Source organism: Bufo gargarizans, chromosome 2 (genome assembly GCF_014858855.1).
Source record: "Bufo gargarizans isolate SCDJY-AF-19 chromosome 2, ASM1485885v1, whole genome shotgun sequence".
NCBI classification, from domain to species: domain Eukaryota; kingdom Metazoa; phylum Chordata; class Amphibia; order Anura; family Bufonidae; genus Bufo; species Bufo gargarizans.
In genome coordinates, this window is record NC_058081.1 from 466,056,462 (window position 1) to 466,084,246 (window position 27,785).

Genomic DNA, 27,785 nt, shown 5'->3' on the forward strand with positions numbered 1-27,785 from the left:
TCTAAAGTAATAACTGGAATGGAGCAACTACAGTACCCTGAAAGATTATTAAAATTAGGGCTATCCACTTTAGAAAAAAGACGACTGAGGGGAGATCTAATTCATATGTGTGAATATGTATAAATATATCAGGGGTTAGTACAGAGATCTATACCATCATCTATTTATCCCCAGGACTGTGACTGTGACGAGGGGACATCCTCTGCCTCTGGAGGAAAGAAGGTTTGTACACAAACATAGAATAGGATTCTTTACTGTAAGAGCAGTGAGATTATGGAACTCTCTGCCTGAGGAGGTGGTGATGGTAAGTACAATAAAGGAATTTAAGAGGGGCCTGGATGTATTTCTGGAGCTTAATAATATTACAGGCTATAGCTACTAGAGAGGGGTCGTTGATCCAGGGAGTTATTCTGATTGCCTGATTGGAGTCGGGAAGGAATTTTTTATTCCCCTAAAGTGGGGAAAATTGGCTTCTACCTCACAGTTTTTTTTTTTTTTGCCTTCCTCTGGATCAACTTGCAGGATAACAGGCCGAACTGGATGGACAAATGTCTTTTTTCGGCCTTATGTACTATGTTACTATGTAATAGCAATTTGCATATACTCCAGAATGTTATGAAGAGTGATCAGATGAATTGCATAGTCCTTCTTTGCTATGAAAATTAACTTAATCCCAAAAAACCTTTCCATTGCATTTAATTGCTGTCATTAAAGGACCTGCTGAGATCATTTCAGTAATCGTCTTGTTAACTCAGGTGAGAAGGTTGATGAGCACAAGGCTGGAGATCATTTTGTCAGGCTGATTGGGTTAAAATGGCAGACTTGACCTGTTAAAAGGAGGGTGATGCTTGAAATCAATGTTTTTCCATTGTTAACCATGGTGACCTGCAAAGAAACGCGTGCAGCCATCATTGCGTTGCATAAAAATGGCTTCACAGGCAAGGATATTGTGGCTACTAAGATTGCACCTCAATCAACAATTTATAGGATCATCAAGAACTTCAAGGAAAGAGGTTCAATTCTTGTTAAGAAGGCTTCAGGGCGTCCAAGAAAGTCCAGCAAGCGCCAGGATCGTCTCCTAAATAGGATTCAGCTGCGGGATCGGAGTGCCACCAGTGCAGAGCTTGCTCAGGAATGGCAGCAGGCAGGTGTGAGCGTATCTGCACGCACAGTGAGGCGAACACTTTTGGAAGATGGCCTGGTGTCAAGAAGAGCAGCAAAGAAGCCACTTCTCTAGAAAAAAAACTGATTGATTTTTTGCAGAAAATATGGTGAATGAACTGCTGAGGACTGGGGCAAAGTCATATTCTCCGATGAAGCCTCTTTCCGATTGTTTGGGGCATCAGGAAAAAGGCTTGTCCGGAGAAGAAAAGGTGAGCGCTACCATCAGTCCTGTGTCATGCCAACAGTAAAGCATCCTGAGACCATTCATGTGTGGGGTTGCTTCTTATCCAAGGGAGTGAGCTCACTCACAATTTTGCCCCAAAACACAGCCATTAATAAAGAATGGTACCAAAACACCCTACAACAGCAACTTCTTTCAACAATCCAACAACAGTATGGTGAAGAACAATGCATTTTCCAGCACGATGGACCACCGTGCCATAAGGCAAAAGTGATAACTAAGTGGCTTGGGGACCAAAACTTTGACATTTTGGGTCCATGGCCTGGAAACTCCCCAGATCTTAATCCCATTGAGAACTTCTGGTCAATCCTCAAGAGGCGGGTGGACAAACAAAAACCCACTAATTCTGACAAACTCCAAGAAGTGATTATGAAAGAGTGGATTGCTATCAGTCAGGAATTGGCCCAGAAGTTGATTGAGAGCATGCCCAGTTGAATTGCAGAGGTCCTGAAAAAGAAGGGCCAACACTGCAAATACTGACTCTTTGCATAAATGTCATGTAATTGTTGATAAAAGCCTTTGAAATGTATGAAGTGTTTGTAATTATATTTCACTACATCACAGAAACAACTGTAACAAAGATCTAAAAGCAGTTTAGCAGCAAACTTTGTGAAAACTAATATTTGTGTCATTCTCAAAACTTTTGGCCATGACTGTACTTATACAGAAATAGGAAAAAGCCTGCTACCGTGTTAGCCAATAGAAAAATAGTTTAGTGCTCTCATTAAGAGAAACAAAATAAGGCTCCTTTCACACTAGCGTTCGTCGGTCCGCTCGTGAGCTCCGTTTGAAGGAGCTCACGAGCGGACCCGAACGCCTCCGTCCAGCCCTGATGCAGTCTGAATGGAGCGGATCCGCTCAGACTGCATCAGTCTGGCGGCGTTCAGCCTCCGCTCCGCTCGCCTCCGCACGGACAGGCGGACAGCTGAACGCTGCTTGCAGCGTTCAGCTGTCCGCCTGGCCGTGCGGAGGCGAGCGGATCCGTTCAGACTTACAATGTAAGTCAATGGGAACGGTTCTGCTTGAAGATGTCACCCTATGGCTCAATCTTCAAGCGGATCCGTCCCCCATTGACTTTACATTGAAAGTCTGAACGGATCCGCTCAGGCTGCTTTCACACTTAGAATTTTTTCTAAGTTATTAATGCAGACGGATCCGTACTGAACAGAGCCTCCGTCTGCATTAATATGATCGGATCCGTTCAGAACGGATCCGATCGAACGCTAGTGTGAAAGTAGCCTATGAGTATTGCAGGTTTGATACCTTTTAATGGCTAACAAAAATAGAAGTAATGATGTTACATAGCGAGCTTTCAAGACATCACCAGTCTCTTCATCAGGCGTACTACAGGAATATATGAAGAAACAGCAATATATTTACAATAAGAACAGAGGCATGGGGGGAATGAATGGACATTTGAAAAAAAAAAAAACATAACAACATATTAAAGATCTTGAGAATGAGTCCTTAATTATCTTACAGATAAGGGGTGTGAAAGTTTTATGGTCTCTAAATTGATGTTATCTCAGAGACCTGGTGCCCGACTATGTCTATAGAAGACTCTTTAGATCGTGTAGTGTGTCATAAATCCCGGGGAAAAATTCAGTCCAGTATTCAAAGTGTCAAGCAGTGTTATAAATTTGTATTCCCAAATTCTAGCTTTTTGGGATTTGAAGTTACCTTTTAATATGAGAAATGTCATGTGTTCTACATTGTGTACTGGGCTACAGAAATGCAAATAGTCGGGGCACCAGGTCTCTGAGATATCAATTTAGAGACTAGAAAACTTTCACACCCCTTATCTGTAAGATAATTAAGGACTCATTCTCAAGATCTTTAATATTTTTTTTTCAAATGTCCATTCATTTCCCCCATGCCTCTGTTCTTATTGTATATATATATTGCTGTTTCTTCATATATTCTTGTAGTACGCCTGATGAAGAGACTGGTGATGTCTCGAAAGCTCGCTATGTAACATCATTACTTCTATTTTTGTTATCCATTAAAAGTCATTAAACCTGCAATACTCTTATTTTGTTTCTCTTAATGAGAGCACTAAACTATACAGAAATAGGCATATGCCACATTGAAATTGCTCCAAATATATTTTTTACCGTACACCACTTTATAAATTTGACACAACCTGACAAAGAAAAAGCAGGCTTCAAGGGGTTGTCCGAGTTCAGAGCTGAACCCGTACATAACCCCTTATTCATCCTGGCAGCCCTTCTGAGACTTTTCATGCTCTGATACTCTCGCTTGCTCTGCGCTGTATCACTGCACTGAATACAAAACATCTATAGCTGCATTCATATTATTTCACATATGTCTTGAAGAAGTGTTAACCATTAACATTTACCACCTATCCCAAGCAGAGATTTGCAAAGTTACCAAAAGTTTGATATGACTGTTTCGCCGAAGTTCACAAAGAAATACGATTTTTTTACTAATTTGTCACAAATTGCATTCCATTTTTTTTAGCGGGTCTAATGACGGGTAACCGCATTTGAGTCACCCCCATCATTGAACTCCTTAGATGCAATGAAGTCTTGATTGTGGCATCTGACAGTAACATTGAGGCCTTTCAGGGGTTAATCAGGGGTTAAAAATGAAAAATACATACTCACCTCATCCATTTACTTGCAGAGAGGCTGTTGCAGCTATGATTGAAGAAATATGCCAATTTTCGCATTCGCTGATGTGATGCACTCAGCCAGCATGGTAACATAGTGACGTCACATATCAGCGCATAAGAGATTTGGTGATTTGTTCAATCAAAATGGCCATGACGTGGATGAGGTATTTTTTTTTTTTTTTACCACCATTCAAACAAAAATTAAAATTTGGATCAAAAGTCAATTGGTTTCACTTTGATTTGTTCGACACTAATCCCAAGAATTGTTTGGGATCCAAATGCTGGTTTAGCCACCAGTTACTACTGTGGCGAAAAATGTGTGATTTATATGGGAAGAATGGATAAAGCTTGATGTTTACTCTCATGCTCCATGTAATTTCTCCCAACTGTGATGATAATTTTTATGGTTATTCTTTGATAAGACCAGTTCATATCTGTTCTTATCTGTTGAAACTTCATAGGGGATTTCTGGTATTCATTGATTTTGAAAGTCAAATCCACATTTTTATACTTTTCATATTTAACTTTTTTTTTAAATACTACAACAAAAATGGAAAAGTTCACTTTTGAGTAATGCCAACATATAAAGCTTGATGGTTATAAGACAGAGATAATTACTCAAATACAATGGTTGAAAAAATATATATATTTAAGTTTTAAAGGGGATGGACAAATTGGAATGATAGAGATTATTTAATCCACCTTAAATTTGGTAGGCAAAGGCACCTAGGACTCAAGTTTACTCCTGGGTTTATAAAAATAATGTATTTAAAATGTTTGTATTAAAAATTAAACATATTAGTTATAAGGACGTGTAGTAAAAAAAAATTACAGATCAAGTGCATGCATCATACAGTCATGTATTTTTAACTTTCATACATTTCTTAAAGTATCCCTTCATTGATGTATTTTCCCAGTTTGATTGACAGCATTTATTTTCTTTCTTTTTTTGTATTCATTAAAAATTAGCTTTTTAAAATTTTCTAATAGAATATGGCAGCTCACCGTTAAATCCCATTAAAGGAAAGACATCTAGTACACTGGTAAGATTTTGAATAATAAAAAAAAATCTTCAACCAAGTAATAGCAAAAGTTACCAGCTCTCAAAATATACTATTTAAAGTTGAAATATATTCACAAAATCATACTAAATTAATAGAAATGTAATACCATATTAAGAAAAATAAATATTGTATAAAATAACCCATATGGAGCAGTCTTGAAAATAATCTACTTTTCTTCTTACTTACAGATGGATCCACATGAAAATATTTTACTAAGCACACTTGAAATTAAAAATGAGATGGCAGCATCAGAAGCTGTAATGGGGCTTGGTGATCCAAGAAGCACTATGCTTGCCTATGATACCTCCAGTATCCAGTATCGGAAAGCTGGATTACCACGACACAGCTTTGGACGGAATGCCTTAGAACGACATGTTCAAAAAAAAAGCAGATTAAGGAGACGTGCATCTCAGTTGAAAATAACCATTCCTGATTTGACTGATGTAAACGCTATAGACAGATGGTCACGCATGATTTTTCCAGTAGTTTTTGGATTCTTCAATGTAGTCTACTGGCTTTATTATGTGAACTAAGACTAAAAAGCCATAGACAAAAACTGGATGTCTGTTCAGATTATGTGTGAAACCGGAAGTGGAACTTAGAAAATAACATTCAGGACAAAAGCTATTTTAAAACACCTTAGTTGCTGGCACTTACCATCCTACTGTATGCTGTTTAAGATCCATTATAGACTCATTACAACTACAACCTTCCATTTTCTTTTTGTATGTTAACATTACTTTATATATGTAATAACACTTTTTCTGGTGTACACACAAGTGCATTGAAGTGACATGTTAAAGCAACTGGTAAAATCCAGGCTCATCCACACATTGCATGGTCTGAATGATGCCTTTGAAGACATTCCCACTGAAAATGCAATAGCTGTGGAAGGAAAGGAAACACCTTTGAAACAACTAAAGGTATTTGAGATACAGACAAAATGAAGTCAGCATTTGCTATTTTTATTTTCTGGCAAGGAAAGATACATATGTAGATGGAACTTGAAACTCATGGGCTAATGAAACAAATCAAAAATGGACCAAGTACAATGTATATTACTCATGCTTCTTATATGACTGAGGGGTCTTTGGGCTCCTATAGGCACCACTGTCCTGGTTTGATTGGTGCCTCTCAATCACCTATATATAGCTCTTGCTCCCATATGGATAATTGATCTTTTTGGATAAAGCAGCTCTTGTTAATACATGCAGTTATGATGGTGAATCTTACATGAAGATGCAGAAGTTACTCTTTCAATGAGACCTGTATTCATTGTTACCCATATGCACAGGTATTCTATGACTCAATAGGAATCAAGTGGAGATTCCATTTGTCTAATAAATGTTGCATAGGCCGTTAATGAATAATGATACATACTGTAAGAAGATATGAAATGTACATTTACAATCATAGTAGTACAGTCAGATAGAAAACCATTCAGTATTAATGCAGCAAAAACATCCTACAGAAGGAGTTTTATAAATGTTTTCCTGCATTGATAGAACAATATTATCAAATAATAAGCAGCATCCAATCCAATTTTTTTTTTCATATTGGTAAAAAGAAAGCAACATATACTTTTGTGAAATATGATTCATCTTCAGATACAGTTTTCAGATCAACATATGTTTGTATGTTGCTGTTTCTTACCAGGGTTTAGCAGAATAAAGCGTCATACACACATCAGTGTTTTGGTCAGTGATTTCCATAAGTGAGCCAAAAGAGCCAAAACCAGGATTGAAGTCTCCAAAGACATAAATTATAAGGGTAAGATCTGCCTCTGTTCTGTGTCTAGAGCTGCACCTGGTTTTGGCTCACAATCACTAATGGAAATCACTGACCGAAACACTGATGTGTGAATGAGGCATAAGGCTGGTCTTTTTTCAAGTCATAAGGCCACAATGCCTTAATTTTAATAAAATGTGTTTGACAAAAAGAAAAAGGTTGTGTAGTACAAAAAGACTGACAGAAGCATCACTATAACAACATATATAAATGCTGGTTAGCACCATAATTGTGATGAAGGGCCCTTGCGACTGCTGGTGAATTCACATTTATTGTTGCACTTTCAACATTAACTTTTCCTTCATTAGGTTCATTGTTGAATCTTTTCTCCAGAAAAATGTCATATCTACGCTTACAAAATGCATTTGCTCTAGCAGATATTTAACTTCCAGTATTGATTTCTTTTTGCTTTTGTACATTCATAAACTTAAAAAAATGCCTCTTATTGACTTTCTTTTCAATACCAGTGACCAAAATCTACCACACTGCTAATTGTTTTCCATGTATACACTTTATTATTATTCCTTATCAAAAATATATACCAAAAATTACTGCCTGATGGCAATTTATTTAGGAAAGTTATATAGTCTGTATGCTGTAAATACCCATTATAATTATAATGAATATAATGTATTATCACAGAGGGAGAACATTTTTAGTACATTATTTTTAGTTCATTTATATATACATGAAAATGGATGTAAATGTTCTACAAGCCATATATCATAAACAATCCATAAATATTGTTCAAAATGGTAGGCCACTAAAAAGACTTCAAGGACTATGTTTGGCTGTCTAACCTTCAAACCTAGCTTTCAGTAATTGAAGTTAGGATGCTCTCTGCTTGAAGACAATCAGAAATAATAGGAGACTAGTAATTACCTATCTGAGTATCTCACTGTGGGTCCCAGACTCTGACAAAATAATAGGACTCAGTGGTACAGCAGAAGACAACACCACTTGGAAATGATGAGCCAAGAATTTGCCACCATTAGTCTGTTTGCAATGGGTTGAACCATAGATTACCGATTTGACCTCACTGATAATGTTGTGTGCATGTAGTGATAACACCAAAATATGCAATTTAATTAAAAGTTCATGCATACAGTAGAGATGCCTACACAAACTCTTGGAGATTTAAGAGTGATCACATCTATGTTTTGTATCAATGAAGGGTGGATTCTCCTGTGGTGAGCTTAAGAAATTAGTTGACCATATGGTGCTGAACAGTAAATAATCAATAAAAAACATATATAAAAATAGCACTGGTTGTTAATGAAGAATAATGTTAAAGAATTATTTTAGAGAATCAGTCATAGAAATTATATATATAGTATATGCTAAATATATAAGACTGATCACACATATGTTTTGTATAAATGAAGGGTGGATCCTCCTATGGGGATCCTAAGAAATTAGACATTAGGTGCTGAACAGTAAAGAATCACGAAAAAAATAAGAACCAGAACTGGTTGTTAATGAAGAATATTGTTAATGAAGAATAATGTTGATCAATTAGAGAATCATTAAAAGCAAATTTGTGGGGCAACTGACATATATTCTGAATATATAAGACATAGGGTGTACTGTGCCCAACTACACAATTATATTTTAGTACAGGGATCTTGCTAAAAAAAAAAAAAAGTGTGTACTACAAAAGTAAGTGTATGACATGTAGTTGAATACTCAGGGTCATGAGTTTGGTGCAAATATTTTCTCACAGCATATGTGCCAAATGTATATAAACAAGGTATAAAAATACCTAAAATTCACCATTTGAATATGTTAGCTATGGCATTAAAACCAGTGTTAAAAGCTAAATCATTTTAGTTACAGTCTTTTATACTATGGCAAGCAGAAATGTCAGATCATGGTTTCTTCTGAATGAAAACGCAAATGGAAGAACAAATAAGATTATAAACAGTTGCAATAAATTTGAGTAGTATATGACTATGACCTTATCAAAAAGATTTACTACTAGTCAAATTATGTAGCTCATGTTCTACAAATTAAATTGTAGCTTTTGGTCATGGTATTCTAAAGATTATTTCAAAGTTAAACAGCTTATTGCCGACTTCTTTATTAAATATGAAATATGAAATATTGACTTGTATTGTAAAATGCTTGAGAATCATACTGTTCATGGACTGCATGTATTCACTGTAAACTAGAATGTGAACTTAGAATTACCATAAGTAAAAAGGCAGAATGTAAACTCATTCATAGAATGTACATGTTGTAGCTAATTTATTTCCTTAACCAAGTGCCACATTTATCAGCTTTGCCTGCTTTATTAAGATAAGGGACTGTATCAGCTCCTTACATTTTGCATGCTAGAATTATAGCAGGGCTCTGTGCATAGAGTACATTTTGTAACAAATTTATTATTCAAGAGCTTCAAGATTCAGAATCACCTTTAAACATGCATTAGCTTCATTTCAGCTTCTTCCATTAAAGGAAATAGAATCAAAGGAAACACTATATCAGGCTATATTTTTACTTCTACATAAACCATATTTGTATATTTTATTAAGTAAAATCTATTGTTAGGTGATTTATATATTTATTATTTTATGTTTTAATTTTATAAAAATAACTTCTATGATGTTCTGCATCCAATCTCCCATTTTAGAATTTAATTAGAATCATTTAATATATATTAATTATTTCATAGGCATCTTTGCAATATAATGTATGATACCTAATTCCGTTATTATATTAGTAATAATAATAATAATTATTATTATTAATTATTTATATATATATATATATATATATATATAAAAGAAAAAAAAAATATATATATATATATAAATTTTTTTTTTTTTTTTAACCTAATATTATGGTTACTTTATAACAAACAACAACATATCATGCATATAGTATATTTATGGATGCTTAACTGAATGTCATTCATAAATAAAATTAATAAAATTAAAGATATCCTGTCGTCTACACATACATGACAATCCATTTTGGTCAGTCATTTAAATAATAGTCATTCAGTCAGCTTATGAATTTGCAATGATCCAATAACATTTTTGCAATATTTTGATTTATATATATTTAATATATTTTTGTAGCTCTCAGTTGTAATATATAGTATCTCAGTCAGAAATTGATGGCTTCCATAAACATATTATTAGGGGCTGAAAACATAAAATCATTATCCCAATAAGATAAAGGCTCTAGGGCTACATATAGAGGTTTTATGTGCCACATAGTTAGTCCTTGTGTCACTTTGTTTGTCACTGCCTGGTGCTCCATGCATAGTCATATCACAGAAATACCCTATACCCTACAGTGCCAAATGAAGCATTCCTCAAGTTTCATTTTTTGCACTTTAAACATACAACTTAATGTTTTGTTTTTTGTTTTGTTTTTCTGTGGAGATATTTGAAAAATGAGCCAGACAATGCTAAAAAAAGGTAAAAATAAGCATTACTCACCTCCACGATTTGTGCTGCTGCTTTCCTGTTGCTCTGGCCACTACCTGATCTCAGCTTGACACAGGCAATGCCAGGAAAGGCTTGCTCGTATTTCCTTGCATTTACAGTGTCTATCCAATATTGGAAAGTGGAGAGCAGCAGAGACTGGAGAAAAGTTGAAATTGCAACAATAGGAAATTGGTGGGTGTGAGTAATGCTTCCTTTTTCCATTAAAAACCTCTGTATGGAACTAAAATGCACTCATATGGGTGATCTGAGGTTATTAAAAGTAAATCCAATTTATCAATGTATAGAACTATAGTAGATCTTAAAATACTTTGGTATGTGTCAGTCTTTAAATTAATCTGTAGTGTCTATTTAAAGATCAAGGACTAGGATTTCCATTGAAAATTGAAATAGTTTTGTTTGGTGGCGCTCTACAAGTTGGATCTATGGAAATCTAGAGAAAAAAGATACAGCCATATTATAGAGGAGACATGTACTGTCACGTACTGTTTCACAAACTATTCAAGCAAAACAACACATACTGAAAAAAATACATTGCCAATACAATGTTAACACAAATGTTGTTCAGTCAGACAATCCAGCAAATAAGGTGTTTTTATTGCAAGGTCAGTGGCTGAGATTAAAATATCCAGTGTTCAGCAGGTTTGCAACATGGTGCAGAGCAATGTGCTGATGACCTTTCCAAAAGTAGAGTTTCACTATTGACTTATTTTATGGTAAAGCTTTAAAGAAATCTTTGAGATGTGTCTGTATAAATACTTATTGTAAATGACTGCTAGCAAGTATGATAGTACACATTTCCTGATTTATAAATCCAATCATCATGTGTCTGTGTTTTCATGATTTTTTTTTATATTTAATAAAAAAGCAGGGTATTACTGGTTAAATTATTTTACAATGTCTAAAAGAGACTATAAAATGATAAAAATACATTTTACATTTTATATATATATATATATATACATAAAAGAAGTTTCAGGCAGCACTCCTGTCGTTTTACTCAGCCGTAGCTGTGTGGTGCCAGCGGTGGTCCCTCGATTCGAGACGTGAAACAATGTAGAAAATCCGCAGCACTCCTTGAAGTATAGAAAAAATGTGTAGTTTTATTCACACATGTCAAATTTGACATGTGTGAATAAAACTACACATTTTTTCTATACTTCAAGGAGTGCTGCGGATTTTCTACATTATATATATATATATATATATATATATATATAATTTTTTTATTTTATTTAGTTAATTTATAAATAAATAAATAAAAGCACAAACTACATAGCAGCAAAGAGATCATTGCATATTACTCTGACCCCATAGAACAATCATGATTAATTTGTATACAGTTCCAAAAGGGCATGAAATTCAATGTCACATCTCAATTACTACTCTAGTACTTGAAATGTAGCTAGGTAAATAATATAAAAATTTAAAGTGTGTGTATATGTATTAAAATAAAGGCTGATCACAGGAATAAGCTAATAAACAATAGTTTTATATGACTAAAATATACAGGAACATTTTGGGTTGTGATATAAGGGTAAAAAATAAATCTGTTAATCATGTCTTGCAAATTGGGCATTCTACATAGAGTTAATTAAAAATGCAAAAACAAGAAACCTTGTAGGATTATAGGAATTTAATTCCATCATTCGTTAGAATAGTTTATTCATTGCTTGTTTATTTCCTATTTTTATAACAATGCTGATAAGCAGTGAAATAAACAATACATTAAACTTCTTGAACTACCAGAAGCAAAACTATGAAGATTTTTAGAAACTAGGTAAAAGTATTCTATAGTACATATATATATATATATATATATATATATGATGATAGACTGTAAATGTAGTGATGCATTACATTTTGCTATATGTATATAGGTCATACGATGTGGGCATCCATTTATGCTGACCATTTGTAAATATTATCAGAGATTTCTAAAGACATTTTTAAATTCTTATTTGTACCTACTGGCAAGGCAAAATCTACTGTAGTACAGTTAAAGTGTTCTAGCTTAATTGTAAATAATGAAAAGCGCTTTCATTTATTGGGTAATGGTTTTGTGTTTTCAACTTTGGTTTGCCTAAAATGCTTTGGTTTAGTACTTAGCTTTTTTTTTGTTGTTCTTTTTATTATAACTGAAATGTTATTATAAAGGCACACGTTATTTTTTACTTCAAGTTAAACCCACTCTGATGCTGGCAATGTTAACTTGTCTATAAAATAACAGTTCTGTCATTCATACCTAATGTATGCCAGTGGTTATTAGCTGACCAAACTGTGAGCCTAAAAGATTCCCATTGAAATATGCAAAATAATCTATTTATGCCATTTTTACAGGCTTTCTTCACCTGCCAAATTTGGTTTGGCTTTTTTTGTTAACATTTCTGTAAAATTCATGTATTTTAATCTTGTTACATGTTGTATTTTTTTTTTTTTACAATAATTGTTTTAGTAGCTTTTATTTTTTTTGGTCCACACATTTTTAAAGCTTTTTATTTACTATAAGAGTGTAGGGGGAAAATAATTCCATAGCCACAGCATGCTGCAATTGAAAAAACAAAAACACCATGCACCAAAATTACACAACTAAAACAAAATAACTAAATCAAAATGTTCTTAATTTATAGCTAACATCTGGAGGTAACATAATAAAAACATTAAATAAAATAATATGAAAACTAAGGGTCAAAATTAATGTTTTTAATCTCTTTATTTGCTTCCATATTTTTCAGCTAGTTTCAAATAATATATGAACAGTTAGCAGCAGTTTTATTTGTTCTTTGTAATTAAGTTTAGGATGTAACAAGATGGAAACTTTTAAGCTCACAACTTTTTACCCACCGACTTTTTATGTTGTATTTGCATGAATCTTTACGATAATAATTTTCATTAACATATATACACTTTTCTATCTCAAAATATCCATGTAATTAAGCTGTTTTGTGGAAGTAAAATATTTCCAAATTGTACTTTTATGTTACCATAAAGTAATGTTCATTAATTTAGTTTAATATCCTAATATTTTTTAGAAAGACCATTAAAGGCGTTTTACTTCAGCAAATGGCGTTTATCATGTAGAGAAAGTTAATACAAGGCACTTACTCATGTGTTGTGATTTGCCATATTTCCCCTTTTTCTGGCTGAATTCATTTTTCAATCACATTATACAGAAGTTATTACCACCCTGCAATCCAGCAGCGATAGCTGTGCTTGCACACTATAGGAAAAACCTCCAGCCTCTCTGGTGAGCTGAACCACGGGAGCGCACATACTCACAACATGCACAGTAGGTCCCATCCCGGCCACCTCATATCTGCATTGCAACAGTGGTGGTAACATCTGGAAAGGAGCTATGTATAATGCAATGGAAGAATTAATCAAGCAAGCAAATGAGGCAATATGGACAACCACAATATATTAATAAGTGCCCTGTATTAGCAACAGTTTCAAATTTTTTGCCATCTATGGACTTTGGGCCAAGGTCTGGTGAGGCACATACTATAGTATTCGATTTGCTTGTGATGTATAACAAAACCTGTAACATTTTGTAAATGTTGTAAAAATTGACCAATACACTTTAAAGATTTGATAATCTTCCCCAATATGCTATATTCTACTTTATTTGATAGATTTCATAGATTTTTTTAGAAAATCTAGTAATTTATTGTATCTTATATAATGAAAAGCAATAGTGCATTTAAAATGTGTTAATGATGAGGGCTTCCATATATGCATTCTCACTCTTATTTGGAAATAATGAGATCTTGCAAAATGGAAATTAATCTAATTTCTTTCCAGATAAATATCTAAGCAATTTTATTTTGTGTCTAAAATACTAATTATTCACTGTTGTGTATTTTCATATGATAGAGGATACCATGCATTGCTTAACTAACCATTATAATATGATTTTATGACTGCAATTTAAGTTGTCTACTTATTTATACATTTTCTATTACTTTAAATTTGTCTGGAAAAAATCCATACAATTATCTCCTTCTTGTAAATTATCCATTTATGCAATGAGTAAAAACACACACAGGTTATTTCCAGGCATGGAAAGAAGAGATTATATTTTTGTCAATATCATAAAAAATGTGAAATCTTATTTATGAAAATTCGGAAATAGTTTACATCCACAAAGCTTTTTTTTTTTTTTTTTCAACAGAATTATTCATTGCATTATAGGTTACAACTTAATTTTTCTTATATGTACTTATAATTCTGTTTTTTTTTTCCAATGGTTTGTTTAGGCACAGCTAATAGAAACTAGATTAAAAATAAATCTTCATAAAAGAGACTGCTAGCCTCATAAACAATGGGGGAACAAAAATATGATTGTAAATGAGTAGTGCATAAAAGATATTTTCTTGAATTTATTGCAGACAATTGCAGCATGTAAATATATAACAATGTTGGCTAGTGTGTAATTCTTGAATTCAAAGATATAAATAAAGAATTAAATTAAAAGAATCATTGTGATGTATTTTATTAAATATACCCTGTAAGCCTTGGATTGCTCAGAGTAAATTTAACTAATAATTAGATTTTTTCTGATATCATTATCACACGAATTTTAAATACATTGCTTTAGAATTAGTGACTTTTTTATTTTTTTTTATTTATATTTTTATTATAAATTTCAAAGTATAACAGTAGGTAACAGGATACCAAGGTATAGGCTCGCAGGCCTAGCTGATGTAAAATTAAGTACAGAGTACGTAAATGCCAGATACAACAGTGTTGCGACTTTCATGGTTTGGTAGAATTAGTGACTTTTAAAAATACCTATTAATCGTGATAGTGCTGGTATAGGTATGTATATACCAACAAAGTGTACTACATTTCAAAAAGGTTTGACTTTTTGACAGGGGAGTAGCGACCCCTACACAGAACATTCAAAGGTGACGCGATACTGTCTATAGACCTATAGGTTCGAGAACCCACAAAAACAGGGTCTGGAGGAGGGCAGGGCAGACACAACGCTTACCCTAAAGGCCCTAATATCTGCTCAGCCCAGGGTGACCCCCTGATGGTGGAGGTTCCCTGTCCCTGAACCTATTACTGTCCAGTCCCTAGATCGACCCTAACCAGGGAAAAATATTAGATACAGGATAACGGTTAAAACAGAGATATACCGAGAGTGGAAGGTGGTCCAGATAAACGGGGTCGCCACCTGCCCTCTCAAAAAGCCAATCGCAAATTTCACAGATACAAAAAAAGTGGAAGGTGGTCCAGGTTATAGGATCGCCACCTATCTTCTCAAAGAAACAATACACAAACCTCAACGCGTTTCACCTGTAACTAACCAGGCTCATCAGGAGGTAGGTAAACATTTGGACAAAGTCCAACATTGATACATAGGCGATGATACATCATTGATGTGTATCATCACCTATGTATCAATGTTGAAAAGTTTGGCTTCGAGTTTGGTGTTCGGCGAGTTAATGGCATGTTTTCAAAAGCTTGCAGAGCAGTCAATCAACAAGCGCTTAACTTGTGTGCAATTAGAAGCCATCACAGCCATGCCTACTAATGGCATGGCTGCGATTGGCCAGTGCAGCATGTGACCCAGCCTCTATATAAGCTGGAGTCACATAGCGCTGCACATCACTCTGCTCTTATTAGTGTAGGGATAGGATGCTGCTGCTGTGAGGGAGAGAATAGTAAAGAATCAGTTATCAGAAGTGCTTGTTAACTCAGCGATCTACAGCGATTTTGTTTTGTGGGTGCAGTGCACATTTTTTTTTACCGTGCTCTGAGCCCAGTGACACAGAAAAATAACTTTTATCCGTCTGTTAGTTAGGTGGGCGTCGGCGGCCATTTTTTGAAAGTTCAGTGCATCACAAAGCATTTGTGACAGTGAAATACAAGCTTAAAATACTGCAATTATATTCAGATTTTTTTTTTTAAACCCTATTTTTTGCAAGACCCTACATATGGGACCTTTTCTTCATTTGTCACAGTAAAATACAAGCTTGAAATATTGCAATTATATTCTGGGTTTGAAAAAAACACCCAGTTTTTGCAATACTCTACATCTGGGGCTTTTGCTACATTTGTCACAATGAAATACAAGCTTAAAATACTGCAATTATATTCTGTTTTTTAAATAAAACACCCATTTTTGCAATACCCTACATCTGGAGCCTTTGCTGCATGTGTCACAGTCAAATACTAGCATTAGATACTGCTGTTATATTCTGGTTTGAAAAAACACTCATTTTGGGTAACATAATACATTTGTGGCCTTTGTTGCATTTGTCACGCTGAAATACAAGCTTGAAATACTACAATTGTATTCTGGTTTAAAAAAAAAAAAAAAATTTTACAATGCCCTACATCTGGGGCCTTTGCTACATTTCTCACAATGAAATACAAGCTTGAAAAACTGCAATTATATTCTGGTCTTAAAAAAACACCAATTTTTTGCAATACACTACATCTGGTGCCTTTTACTGCATTTGTCACAGTAAAATACAAGCTTGAAATACTGCAATTTTATTTTGGGTTTTAAAAGAAACACCTATTTTTTGCAATACCCTACATCTGGGGCCTTTGCTGCATTTGTTACAGCGAAATACAAGCATTAGATAGTGCTGTAATATTCTGGTATTTAAAAAAAAACACCCATTTGGGGCAAGACAATAAATTTGCGGCCTTTGCTGCATTTCTGACACTCCAAAACAAGCGTGATATAACGCTGTTATATTCTGTTATAAAAAAAACTTCCATTTTGGGCAAGATAATACATTTGTGGCCTTTGTTGCATTTGTCACGCTGAAATACAAGCTTGAAATACTGCAATTATATTCTGGTTTTTAAAAAAAAAACACCATTTTTTTTGCAATACCCTACATCTGGGGCCTTTTCTATATTTGTCACAGTGAAATGCATGCTTGAAGTACTATAATTATATTCTGGTTTTAAATAAACACCCTTTTTTTGCAATACCTTACATCTGGGGCCTTTGCTGCATTTGTCACAATGAAATACAAGCTTGAAATACTGCAATTATATTCAGTTTTTTTTTTAAACACCCATTTTTTGCAAGACCCTACATCTGGGGCATTTGCTGCATTTGTCACGCTGAAATACAAGCTTGAACTACTGCAATTATATTCTGGTTTTAAAAAAACATCAATTTTTTGCAATACACTACATCTGGTGCCTTTGCTGGATTTGTCACAGTGAAATACAAGCTTGAAATACTGCAATTATATTCTGGTTTTAAGAAAAAACACAAATTTTTTTGCAATACACTACATCTGGTGCCTTGTACTGCATTCGTCACAGTGAAATACAAGCTTGAAATACTGCAATTATATTCAGTTAAAAAAAAAAAATTTTTTGCAAGACCCTACATCTGGGGATTTTGCTGCATTTGTCACAGTGAAATACAAGCATTAGAATCTGCCGTTATATTCTGGTTTTTAAAAACACCCATTTCGGGCAAGATAATACATTTGTGGCCCTTGTTGCATTTGTGACAGTCAAATGGAAAGTTTAAACACTGCAGTTATATTCTTGGTTAAAAAAAAAACCACACATTTTTTGCAAGACTCTACATCTGAGGCCTTTACTACATGTGTCAGAGTCAAATACTATCGTTAGATACTGCTGGTATATTCTGGTTTAAAAAAAAAACACCCATTTTGGGCAAGATAATACATTTGTGGCCTTTGTTGCATTTGTCACGCTGGAATACAAGCTTGAAATACTGCAATTATATTCTTTTTTTTTTTTAAACACAAATGTTTGCAATACTTTACATCTGGTGCCTTTGCTGCATTCGTCACTGTGAAATACAAGCTTGAAATACTTACAATTATATTCTGGTTTAAAAAGAACACCCTTTTTTTGCAAGACCCTTTGCTGCATTTGTCAAAATGATACACAAGCTTGAAATAATGCAATTATATTCTGTTTTTTAAAAACACACAATTTTTTTGCAATACCCTACATCTGGGGCCTTTGCTGCATTTGTCACTGTCAAATACAACCAGTCAATACTGCAGTTACATTGTTGGTTGACAAATTAACATTTTTTGTGACCTTGAAGTAATTGTATAAAATTTGCCTGTAACACTGTTGTGTGACCTCAAAAATGTTTTCCTCTTTATGACACCGGCACTGACTTACTCTCAGTGAACTTAATTGTTGACTATTGGCGGTTACATTGTCAACTGACATAAACCATCTGTTAGTTTGGTGGGTGAACGCAAAGAGGAGAGCGTCAAATAAGGGACGTGGCCACGTTCATTGTGCTGTTGGTGGAGCTCCTGTTGCAGGGAGAAGACGTGGTCGATCTATGCCAGCTACACGCACAAGTGAAACATCTTCCTCAGGTGTGAGTAAGCGACAGAACCTTCAGCGTTATTTGTTAGGGCCAAATGTGGCTCTACGAATGGTGAGGCCAGAACAAGAACAGGCAGTATTAGATTGGGTGGCTGACAGTGCTTCCAGTTCCTTCACATTGGCTGATTTGCAGGAGACTGGGTGGGAGACAAGCAGTCTGAGCCCCAATTAATGGAGCAGTCTCTTCTGCTTTTTGATGAGTCTGTTATCAGGGTTTCCCAGTGCCATCCACATAGCCCTGCCCCAGAAGTGGAAGAGATTGAGTGCACTGATGCCCAACCACTTATGTTTTAAGATGAGTACATGGGAGGACCACCGCAGCAAGTCTTGGATGATGACGAAACACAGGTGCCAACTGCTTTCTGCAGAGTGCAGACCAACAAGGAGGGCAAGGGTGAAAACTGGGTGGAAGATGATGTGGAGGACAATAAGGTCCTCGACCCCACATGGAATCAAGGTCATGCGAGTGACCTGTCTAGTTCGGAGGAAGAGGTAGTGGTCGCACAGAGGCACCAGCAGAGCAAAAGAGGGAGCAGGATGCAAAAGCGTCTGTTACATTTTTGGGTGACATTTTAAAATGTTTGCCATGAATAAACCCCTGCTCTGCATAGGTGACAGGGACCTAAATTTAAAAAAAATCATCTGTTACATTGTCAGGTGACATTTTACCAATTTTGCCGTATACAAACCCCTGCTCTGCATAGGTGACAGGGACCTAATTTTTGTAAAATTGTCTGTTCAATAGGGTGGAGTAGTGTTGATCACGAATATTCGAATTGCGAATTTCAATCGCGAATATTGGCACTTCGAGAATTTGCGAATATTTAGAATATTGCAAAATATATTCGTAATTGTGAATATTCGTGTGTTTTTTAAATACTAGTTTATGCGATTTTTATGCAAAATTAAATTTGCGATTTTTTCACAATCAAGAAAATAATGCCTGGAGATCACAAATTTGTGAATTCTCGAATATATGGCGAATATTCGCCCAAATATTTGTGAAATAATGCAAATTTGAATATTGCCCCTGACGCTCATCACTAGTGTTGAGTGCGAGATATTCAAAAAGCAAATTTTATCTCGAATATCGGCACTTCGCAATTTAGTGAATATTTTGAATATAGTGATATATATATTTGTAAAAACAAATATATATATTTTTTTACACAAATTCACTGTACACATAATTGATTGTGTCTAAAAGTCCAAAGTCTCCAATCTAACTCTCATTGATGAGTAAGTGATTGAAGCGCCAATTTTCATAATGCGAATATAGGCACTTATCCCAGAAGAGAGAGGCAAAGAGCTTAGCATTCATATATCACCATATTCGTGAATATGTAGAATATCAAAATATTTGTTTTACGAATATTAGTTTTATTTTTTGACAGTACACATTACAATGATCTGTACTGTGTAAAGTGATGTCATCCCCCCGTTTATTGATTGTGTCCAAAAAGTCCAAAGGCTCAAATCTTATTTACATTGACGATAAAATGATTAAAAGGGCAAATCTTCGTATTCGGCACTTATCCCAGAAGAGAGAGGCAAAGAGCTTAGCATTCATATAGCACCACATTCGCGAATATGTTGAATTTTGAAATATTTGTTTTACGAACTTTTTTTATTTTTTTGGCAGTCCACATTACAATGATCTAAAACAAAACATGCAATGCAACAGCTCTCTGCAAACCAAATAAAGTACAAAATTGCATCATAATTGCAAGTGCTATACTAATAAATTACAGATGCTTGGCAAATCATTTTGTACAAAATTATTTGAGCCCGTCTGCCGCATGTCAAGGCGATCTCTGTTAGACGGGTTCCTAACACTAAATTCTACCTGTTATGTGCCATGACGGCTACCATATAATTCAGCGAGTGTAGGTTCCATATGCATGCTGAGCCTGCTTTAATTTCTGTCATTTTTGGTGCCAAAATGGCCTCCATTATATCCAAGGTATGCAGGTACGGCTCCAATCTTACTTACATGGACGAGAAAGTGATTAAAGAGCGAATCTTCATAATGTAAATGTATTTGCGCTGCTGCGAATATCAGCACTTCCTGAGGACACTAATTCCTCCCTTATTTTAGTTTGTGGGCCAATAAGAAGGAGTCAAACAGGTTAGCAACATCCCTAGAAACCAATCAGAAAGTTGCCCACCCCTTACTATATAAGATTTTTTCATGGCAGCCGTTTTGTGCAGTTTCATGTGGTGGTGAATGAGAGAGGAGCTTGAAACTGTGCAGTGCTGTGCTTTTTTAAAAGCAAATTACAAATCAAATTTTATTATTGAAGTGAATCTGATAGTGTTAGATAGGGTAGTTTAGTGTAGCTGATAGGTAAAAGTTTAGGGTATAGTGTTAGGTGAAATATATTAATTTATTGAGGTTAGATAATAGCTGATAGTTTATAGTGCAGGGTGTAGTGTAGGGTATAGATAGGTGAAATACAGTATATTCATTTATTTAGGTTAGGTAATAGTTAACTGATAGTTTATAGTGCAGGGTGTAGTGTAGGGTATAGTTAGGTGAAATATATTAATTTATTCAGTTTGAAATAGTATAGGTTAGGGAATAGTTAGCTTATAGTTTTTAGTATAGTTATAACAATATAGTGAATATTCGTAAAATGCACATACAGAATGCAATTTAGCTGATATAGTGCTATAGTATTTTTTTTTTAAATAGTGTATTTTTTCCAAATCTGAATTACTTCAGAAGAGACAAAAAAATTAGACTATAAAAAAAAGATTATAGCACTATAATAGCTTGTAGTCTATATGTGTATTTCACAAATATTTGCTATATAGCTATAACTTAGTTTTTTAGAATATTCGTAATATTCTAAAACAAGAATATATAGCAATATAGCGAATATTCGTAAAATACACATTAGCCATAGCCATAGCCAACCAATACGAAAGTTTCCTTATACAGTTAAAAGAAAAATCGCATATTATTCCTGATAGATAGAATAATAGCAAATATTCGATTTTGACGAATATTAGACGAATATGGCACCTCCCGCTCATCCCTAATGGCTATCACTGGTGCGTGGCTGGGGGGATACAGAGGACATAGACGATACACCTCCCACAGAGGACAGCTGTGCAGAGTGCACCTGTATTTGTTATTGTTTTGTTATATTGTTATATTGATTATAACATACGCACTTGTTACCTTGTGTGAGATGTCTATTGTGGAACTTGTGGTTCGCGCGGGCATCCTCCACCGTATGCATTTTGCTGGGGCTCGCCATTAGCAACGGGCCACAAGTGCAGGATTTGCTCCCCTGTATATATGCATGACTGCATGTGGGTTTGAGCACCTCCTGCTAATGCCACCCTGTCTTTTTAGTTTCTATATATAGATTCATGGAGGTGTATAAACTCCAATTTAAATGTGCCTGTTTTCCATCTACAGGCCACATTTAGGTGCACCTGTGAGGCCTGGGCCATATCAGTCAGTCTTGAGTGGGACTCGCAGACTCCTCCCTCCTCCCATTGCAAGCATAGTTTCATGCTGGAGGTAACTGGTGAGCTGTTTGTGAGTCGGCCTCATGCTCCTGTAATTTGCCCACTGGCTCCTGGTATTGCCCATACGGCTCAGGTAGCAGAGTGTCTCGGGATACTTGAGAAACTTTGACGTGGTGCCGGGCTTAGACATGTTCTACACTGTAGGACATGTTGACTAATCTCTCAATTTTAAAATCAGTTTGAGGGTTTGCAGAGTGCACCTGTATTTGTTATTATTTTGTTACCATGCTCTACCTAGTAGACAAGTAAAAATAATCACTAATTTGTCTTACATTTTTGGGTGAAATTCACCAATTCTTGGGTGTGATATACCACTGCTATAACTAATAGACAGGTAAAAAAAAAATCACTAATTTGTCTGTTAAATTTTTGGGTGAAATTCACCAATATTTTTAGTGTGATATACCCATGCTTTACCTAGTAGACAGGCAAATAAAAAAATCACTAATTTGTTTGTTACATTTTCGGGTGAAATTAACACATTTTTGGGAGTAATATACCACTGCTATACCTGGTAGACATGTAAAAAAAAAATCACTAATTTGTCTGTTACATTTGCGAGTGAAATTCACCAATTTTTGGGTGTGATATACCACTTCTATACATAGTAGACAGGTAAAAAAAATAAAACTAATTTGTCAGTTACATTTTCGGGTGTGATATACCTCTGCTCTACCTAGTTGACAGCTTAACCCCCTCAGAATTAGCCCTATTTCACCTTAAGGACTTGTCCATTTTTTGCAAATCTGAGCAGTATCACTTTAAGTGCTGATAACTTTAAAACGCTTTGAGTTATCCAGGCCATTCTGAGATAGTTTTTTTCGTCACATATTGTACTTCATGACACTGGTAAAATAAAGTTAAAAAAAATTCATTTTTATTTATAAAAAAATACCAAATTTACCCCAATTTTTTTTTAAAAAATGCAGAAACACCCTATATGTGGTCGTAAACCGCTGTAAAGGAACACGGCAGGGCGCAGAAGGAAAAGAATGCCATACAGTTTTTGTAAGGCAGGTTTTGCTGGACTGTTTTTTTTGACACCATGTCCCATTTGAAGCCCCCCTGATGCACCCCTAGAGTAGAAAATCCATAAAAGTGACCCCATCTAAGAAACTACACCCCTCGAGGTATTCAAAACTGATTTTAAAAATGTTGTTAACCCTTTAGGTGTTCCACAAGAATTAATGGAAAATAGAGATACGATTTCAAAATTTCACTGTTTTGGCAGATTTTCCATTTTGATAATTTTTTTCCAGTTACAAAGCAAGGGTTAACAGCCAAAACAAACTCAATATTTATGGCCCTGATTCTGTAGTTTACAGAAACACCCCATATATGGTCGTAATCCGCTGTACGGGCACACGGCAGGGCGCAGAAGGAAAGGAATGCCATACGGTTTTTGGAAGGCAGGTTTTGCGGGACTGGTTTTTTTGACACCATGTCCCATTTGAAGCCCCCCTGATGCACCCCAGAGTGGAAACTCCAAAAAAGTGGCCCCATTTTAGAAACTACGGGATAGGGAGGCAGTATTGTTGGTACTAGTTTAGGGTACATATGATTTTTGGTTGCTTTATATTACACTTTTTGTGAGGCAAGGTAACAAGAAATAGCAGTTTTTTTTTGTTATTTACAACATACATCTGACAGGTTAGATCATGTGATATTTTTATAGACCAGGTTGTCATAGATGCGGCGATACTTAATATGTATACTTTTTTTTATTTATGTAAGTTTTACACAATGATTTATTTTTTTATGCAAAAAAAAAAAAAAAACAGTTTTAGTGTTTCCATAGTCTGAGAGCCATAATTGTTTCAGTTTTTGGGCGATTACCTTGGGTAGGGTATGATTTTTGCAGGATGAGATGACGGTTTTATTGGCACTATTTTGGGGTGCGCGTAACTTTTTGATAGCTTGCTATTATATGTTTTGTGATGTAAGGTGACAAAAAATGGTTTATTTAGCACAGTTTTTATTTAAAATTTTTGACAGTGTACATCTGAGAGGTTAGGTCATGTGATATTTTTATAGAGTAGAGCTGGTCAATACGGATGCGGCGATACCTAATATGTATACTTTTTTATTTTATTTATGTAAGTTTTACACAATGATTTCATTTTTTAAGCAAAAAAAAATATCATGTTTTAGTGTTTCCATAGTCGGAGAGCCACAATTTTTTCAGTTTTTAGGCGATTACCTTGGGTAGGTATGATTTTTGCGGAATGAGATGATGGTTGTATTGGCACTATTTTGTGGTGCGTGTGACTTTTTGATTGTTTGCTATTACACTTTTTGTGATGTAAGGTGACAAAAAATGGTTTATTTAGCACAGTTTTTATTTTTTATGGTGTTCATCTCAGGTGTTAGGTCATGTGATATTTTTATAGAGCCGGTCGATACAAATGTGGCAATACCAAATATGTATACTTTTTTTAATGTAAGTTTTACACAATAACAGCTTTTTTAAAACAAAAAAAATATGTTTTAGTGTCTCCATATTCTGAGCCATAGTTTTTTTTATTTTTTGGGAGATTGTCTCAGGTAGGGGATCATTTTTTGCGGGATGAGGTGGCGGTTAGATTGGTACTATTTTGGTGGGCAAACGCCTTTTTAAATCACTTGCTATTACACTTTTTGTTATGTAAGGTGACAAAAAAAATGGTTTATTTATGTGATATATTTATAGAGCCGGTCTATACGGACGCGGCGATACAAAATATGTATACTCCGCCCCCTATTTTTTACCAAATTGTTTTTACTTTATTTGGGGAAAATTAGTTTTTGTTTATTTTTACTTGAAACTTTTACTTTTTTTGAGAAAAAAACTTTATTTTGTCAACTTTATTTCACTTTATTTTTTGTCCCACTTTGGGACTTGAACTTTTGGGGGTCTAATCCTTTACAATGCATTCCAATACTTCTGTATTGGAATGCATTGGCTGTATGAGTAATACAGTGAGTATTACTCATACAGCTTCCAGGGCCTGTGAGATCCAGGGGGCTGGATCTCACAGGCTTTTCACCGGAAAGGCAGTGCGGTGCCTTCCTTAGACATCGCTCTGCCTTCCATGCCATCGGGTCCCCCCCACAGCCGCATGGGGACTCGATGGCACCGCAGCCAGATGTCACGGGACCCCCCCTGGTGTTGTGACAGGATGCCCGCTGAATGATTTCAGCGGGCATCCTGTCACAATTAACCCCTGTCACGCCGCAATGTAAATTTAAAATTAGGACGTACCGGTACGCCCTGAGTCCTTAAGGGGTTAATATATTTCACTAAGGTTTCTGTTACATTTTCAGGTGACATTCAACAATTTTTGGCTGTGATAGATTTGGCTGCTCTACCTAGTAGACAGGTTAATAAATTTTCAAAAATTACATTTTTGGGTGACATTTAAATTTTTTTGCCGTGAATAAACCTCTGCTCTGCATAGGTGACAGGGACTTAAATTTCTAAAATTCATATTTAATTGGCCCTTTCATTCGATCCTTCTCCTTTAATAAATTGTTTTACATTTCCGCTCCATCCCATTGCAGCCATTAACCTCCCTTGGATGAGGTCTCCCTTTCTCACTCTCCCTCTCAGGCGTGGAATCCTGATTCGCCGATAACCGTGATCAACATGGCAGGCTCAGAAAAGAACATCGAAAGTTGATAGAGAAGATATTCAAATGGATAGTGGACGTCATGGGGACGTGCGATTAGGCAGAAGTTATCTAGAGTCAACAAAGCGGCAGCAGGGCCTCTCCTGGCTAACGTTTCCAAATGCAAAATACCCCAGTGACATTACCTATTATTTTTTATTAATCATTCTAATAACAGTGCATCTTAATTGTTTTTTATTGTCACTACCTCCCGAGTCGGGAGTGGGTAATTGCCGCATGCCCCCTCCTTTCCTTCAATTCTTCTGCTTCAATAATTTGTCCCACATTTCCACTCTATCCATTTCATCTATTGATCTCCCTTGGATGTGGTCTGTCTTTCTTACGCTCCCTTTGCAGCGTGGAACCCTGATTCGCCGCTAACCGTGATCAACATGGTAGGCGCAGAAAAGAAAATTGAAAGTTGATAGAGCAGATATCCAATTGGATCGTGAACATCACGGGGACGTACAACATGGTGGGGCAGTATGTTTGCACACGCCTACACAAACTGACTAATTGGTCTGACCACTGCAACTTCTGGGTCTCCAAATTAGGCACATGGCCTGAGCTTGCCCTTTATGCTTTGGAGGTGCTGGCCTGCCCTGCAGCCAGTGTATTGTCTGAATGTGTGTTTTGCACGTCTGGAGGGGGTTATCACAGGTTATATTTGTTTATAATGTTTCGGGGTGTACCCTAATAAACAAAAAATAAATAAATTAAATAAATTAAAACCAAAAAACAGTGTTGGCTACCTCCTCCACCACAAAAGTCATTTTAAGGACTGGTATAGGTGAGCTATCGATAGGTGTGACATACCGAGACGTGTGACATACTTATAATATACAGTTGTGGCCAAAAGTTTTGAGAATTACACAAATATTAGTTTTCACAAAGTTTGCTGCTAATCTGCTTTTAGATCTTTGTTTCAGTTTTTTCTGTGATGTAGTGAAATATAATTACACACACTTCATATGTTTCAAAGGCTTTTATCGACAACTACATTACATTTATGCAAAGAGTCAGTATTTGCAGTGTTGGCCCTTCTTTTTCAGGACCTCTGCAATTCGACTGGGCATGCTCTCAATCAACTTCTGGGCCAATTCCTGACTGATAACAACCCATTCTTTCATAATCACTTCTTGGAGTTTTTCAGAATTAGAGGGTTTTTGTTTGTCCACCCGCCTCTTGAGGATTGATCACAAGTTCTCAATGGGATTAAGATCTGGGGAGTTTCCAGGCCATGGACCCAAAATGTCAACGTTTTGGTCCCCGAGCCACTTAGTTATCACTTTTGCCTTATGGCACGGTTCTCCATCGTGCTGGAAAATGCATTGTTCTTCACCACAAGTCCTGATGACAGGGGACAACTGGACGACAGTCCCTTACTTAGGATATGTGCAGGGAAGACAGACAAGACAAAATACGGAATGTGAACGGATCGGGTCAGAACCAAGAGAGCTACCCAGTACAAAGGGTTAAGCAGAGAATGGTCAGGAGATGCCGGGGTCAAATACCAGGAGAGTAGAGAAGTACCAGAGGAGTCCGCAGAGAGTAGTCAGGTGGGAGCCGAGGTCACAATACCAGGACGGATGCGCAGTACAGGAGGAGCAGGCAAAGGATCATCAGGGAACAGGATCAGGTGAGTATTCAGTAGTCCAACAAATATCCAGGAACCTAGAATTAACAGGCAACCTGTGGCCAGCAGGCTGCCTGTATTTATAGTGGGGTCTGAGGGTCATGTGACGTGGCCAACGTCACATGACCGACAGATAGACAAGTCGAGCACCGAGTGATCAGCTCGGCGCTCAAGGCAGACCTAGGAGCAGGTAGCCTCTTAGCTAGCAAAGCCGCCCTGGGAACGAGGCCAAACACAGATCCTCGCACTCT

The 27,785-nt window shown here is 35.8% G+C and overlaps 1 protein-coding gene across 2 annotated transcripts in view; it reads left to right on the top strand.

The window, feature by feature from the left end:
• Positions 1 to 5,690, top strand: part of GABRB2 (gamma-aminobutyric acid type A receptor subunit beta2) — a 532,994-nt gene extending 527,304 nt beyond the window's left edge. The window contains exon 9 of one of the 2 annotated variants that reach the window (XM_044277835.1): positions 5,288 to 5,690. In XM_044277835.1, coding sequence (XP_044133770.1) covers positions 5,288 to 5,637 — 350 coding nt within the window. In that variant the 3' untranslated portion in view covers positions 5,638 to 5,690. The remainder of the gene's footprint in view (positions 1 to 5,287) is intronic. The other variant, XM_044277836.1, reaches the window with a different exon arrangement.
• The last annotated feature ends 22,095 nt before the right edge of the window (positions 5,691 to 27,785 follow it).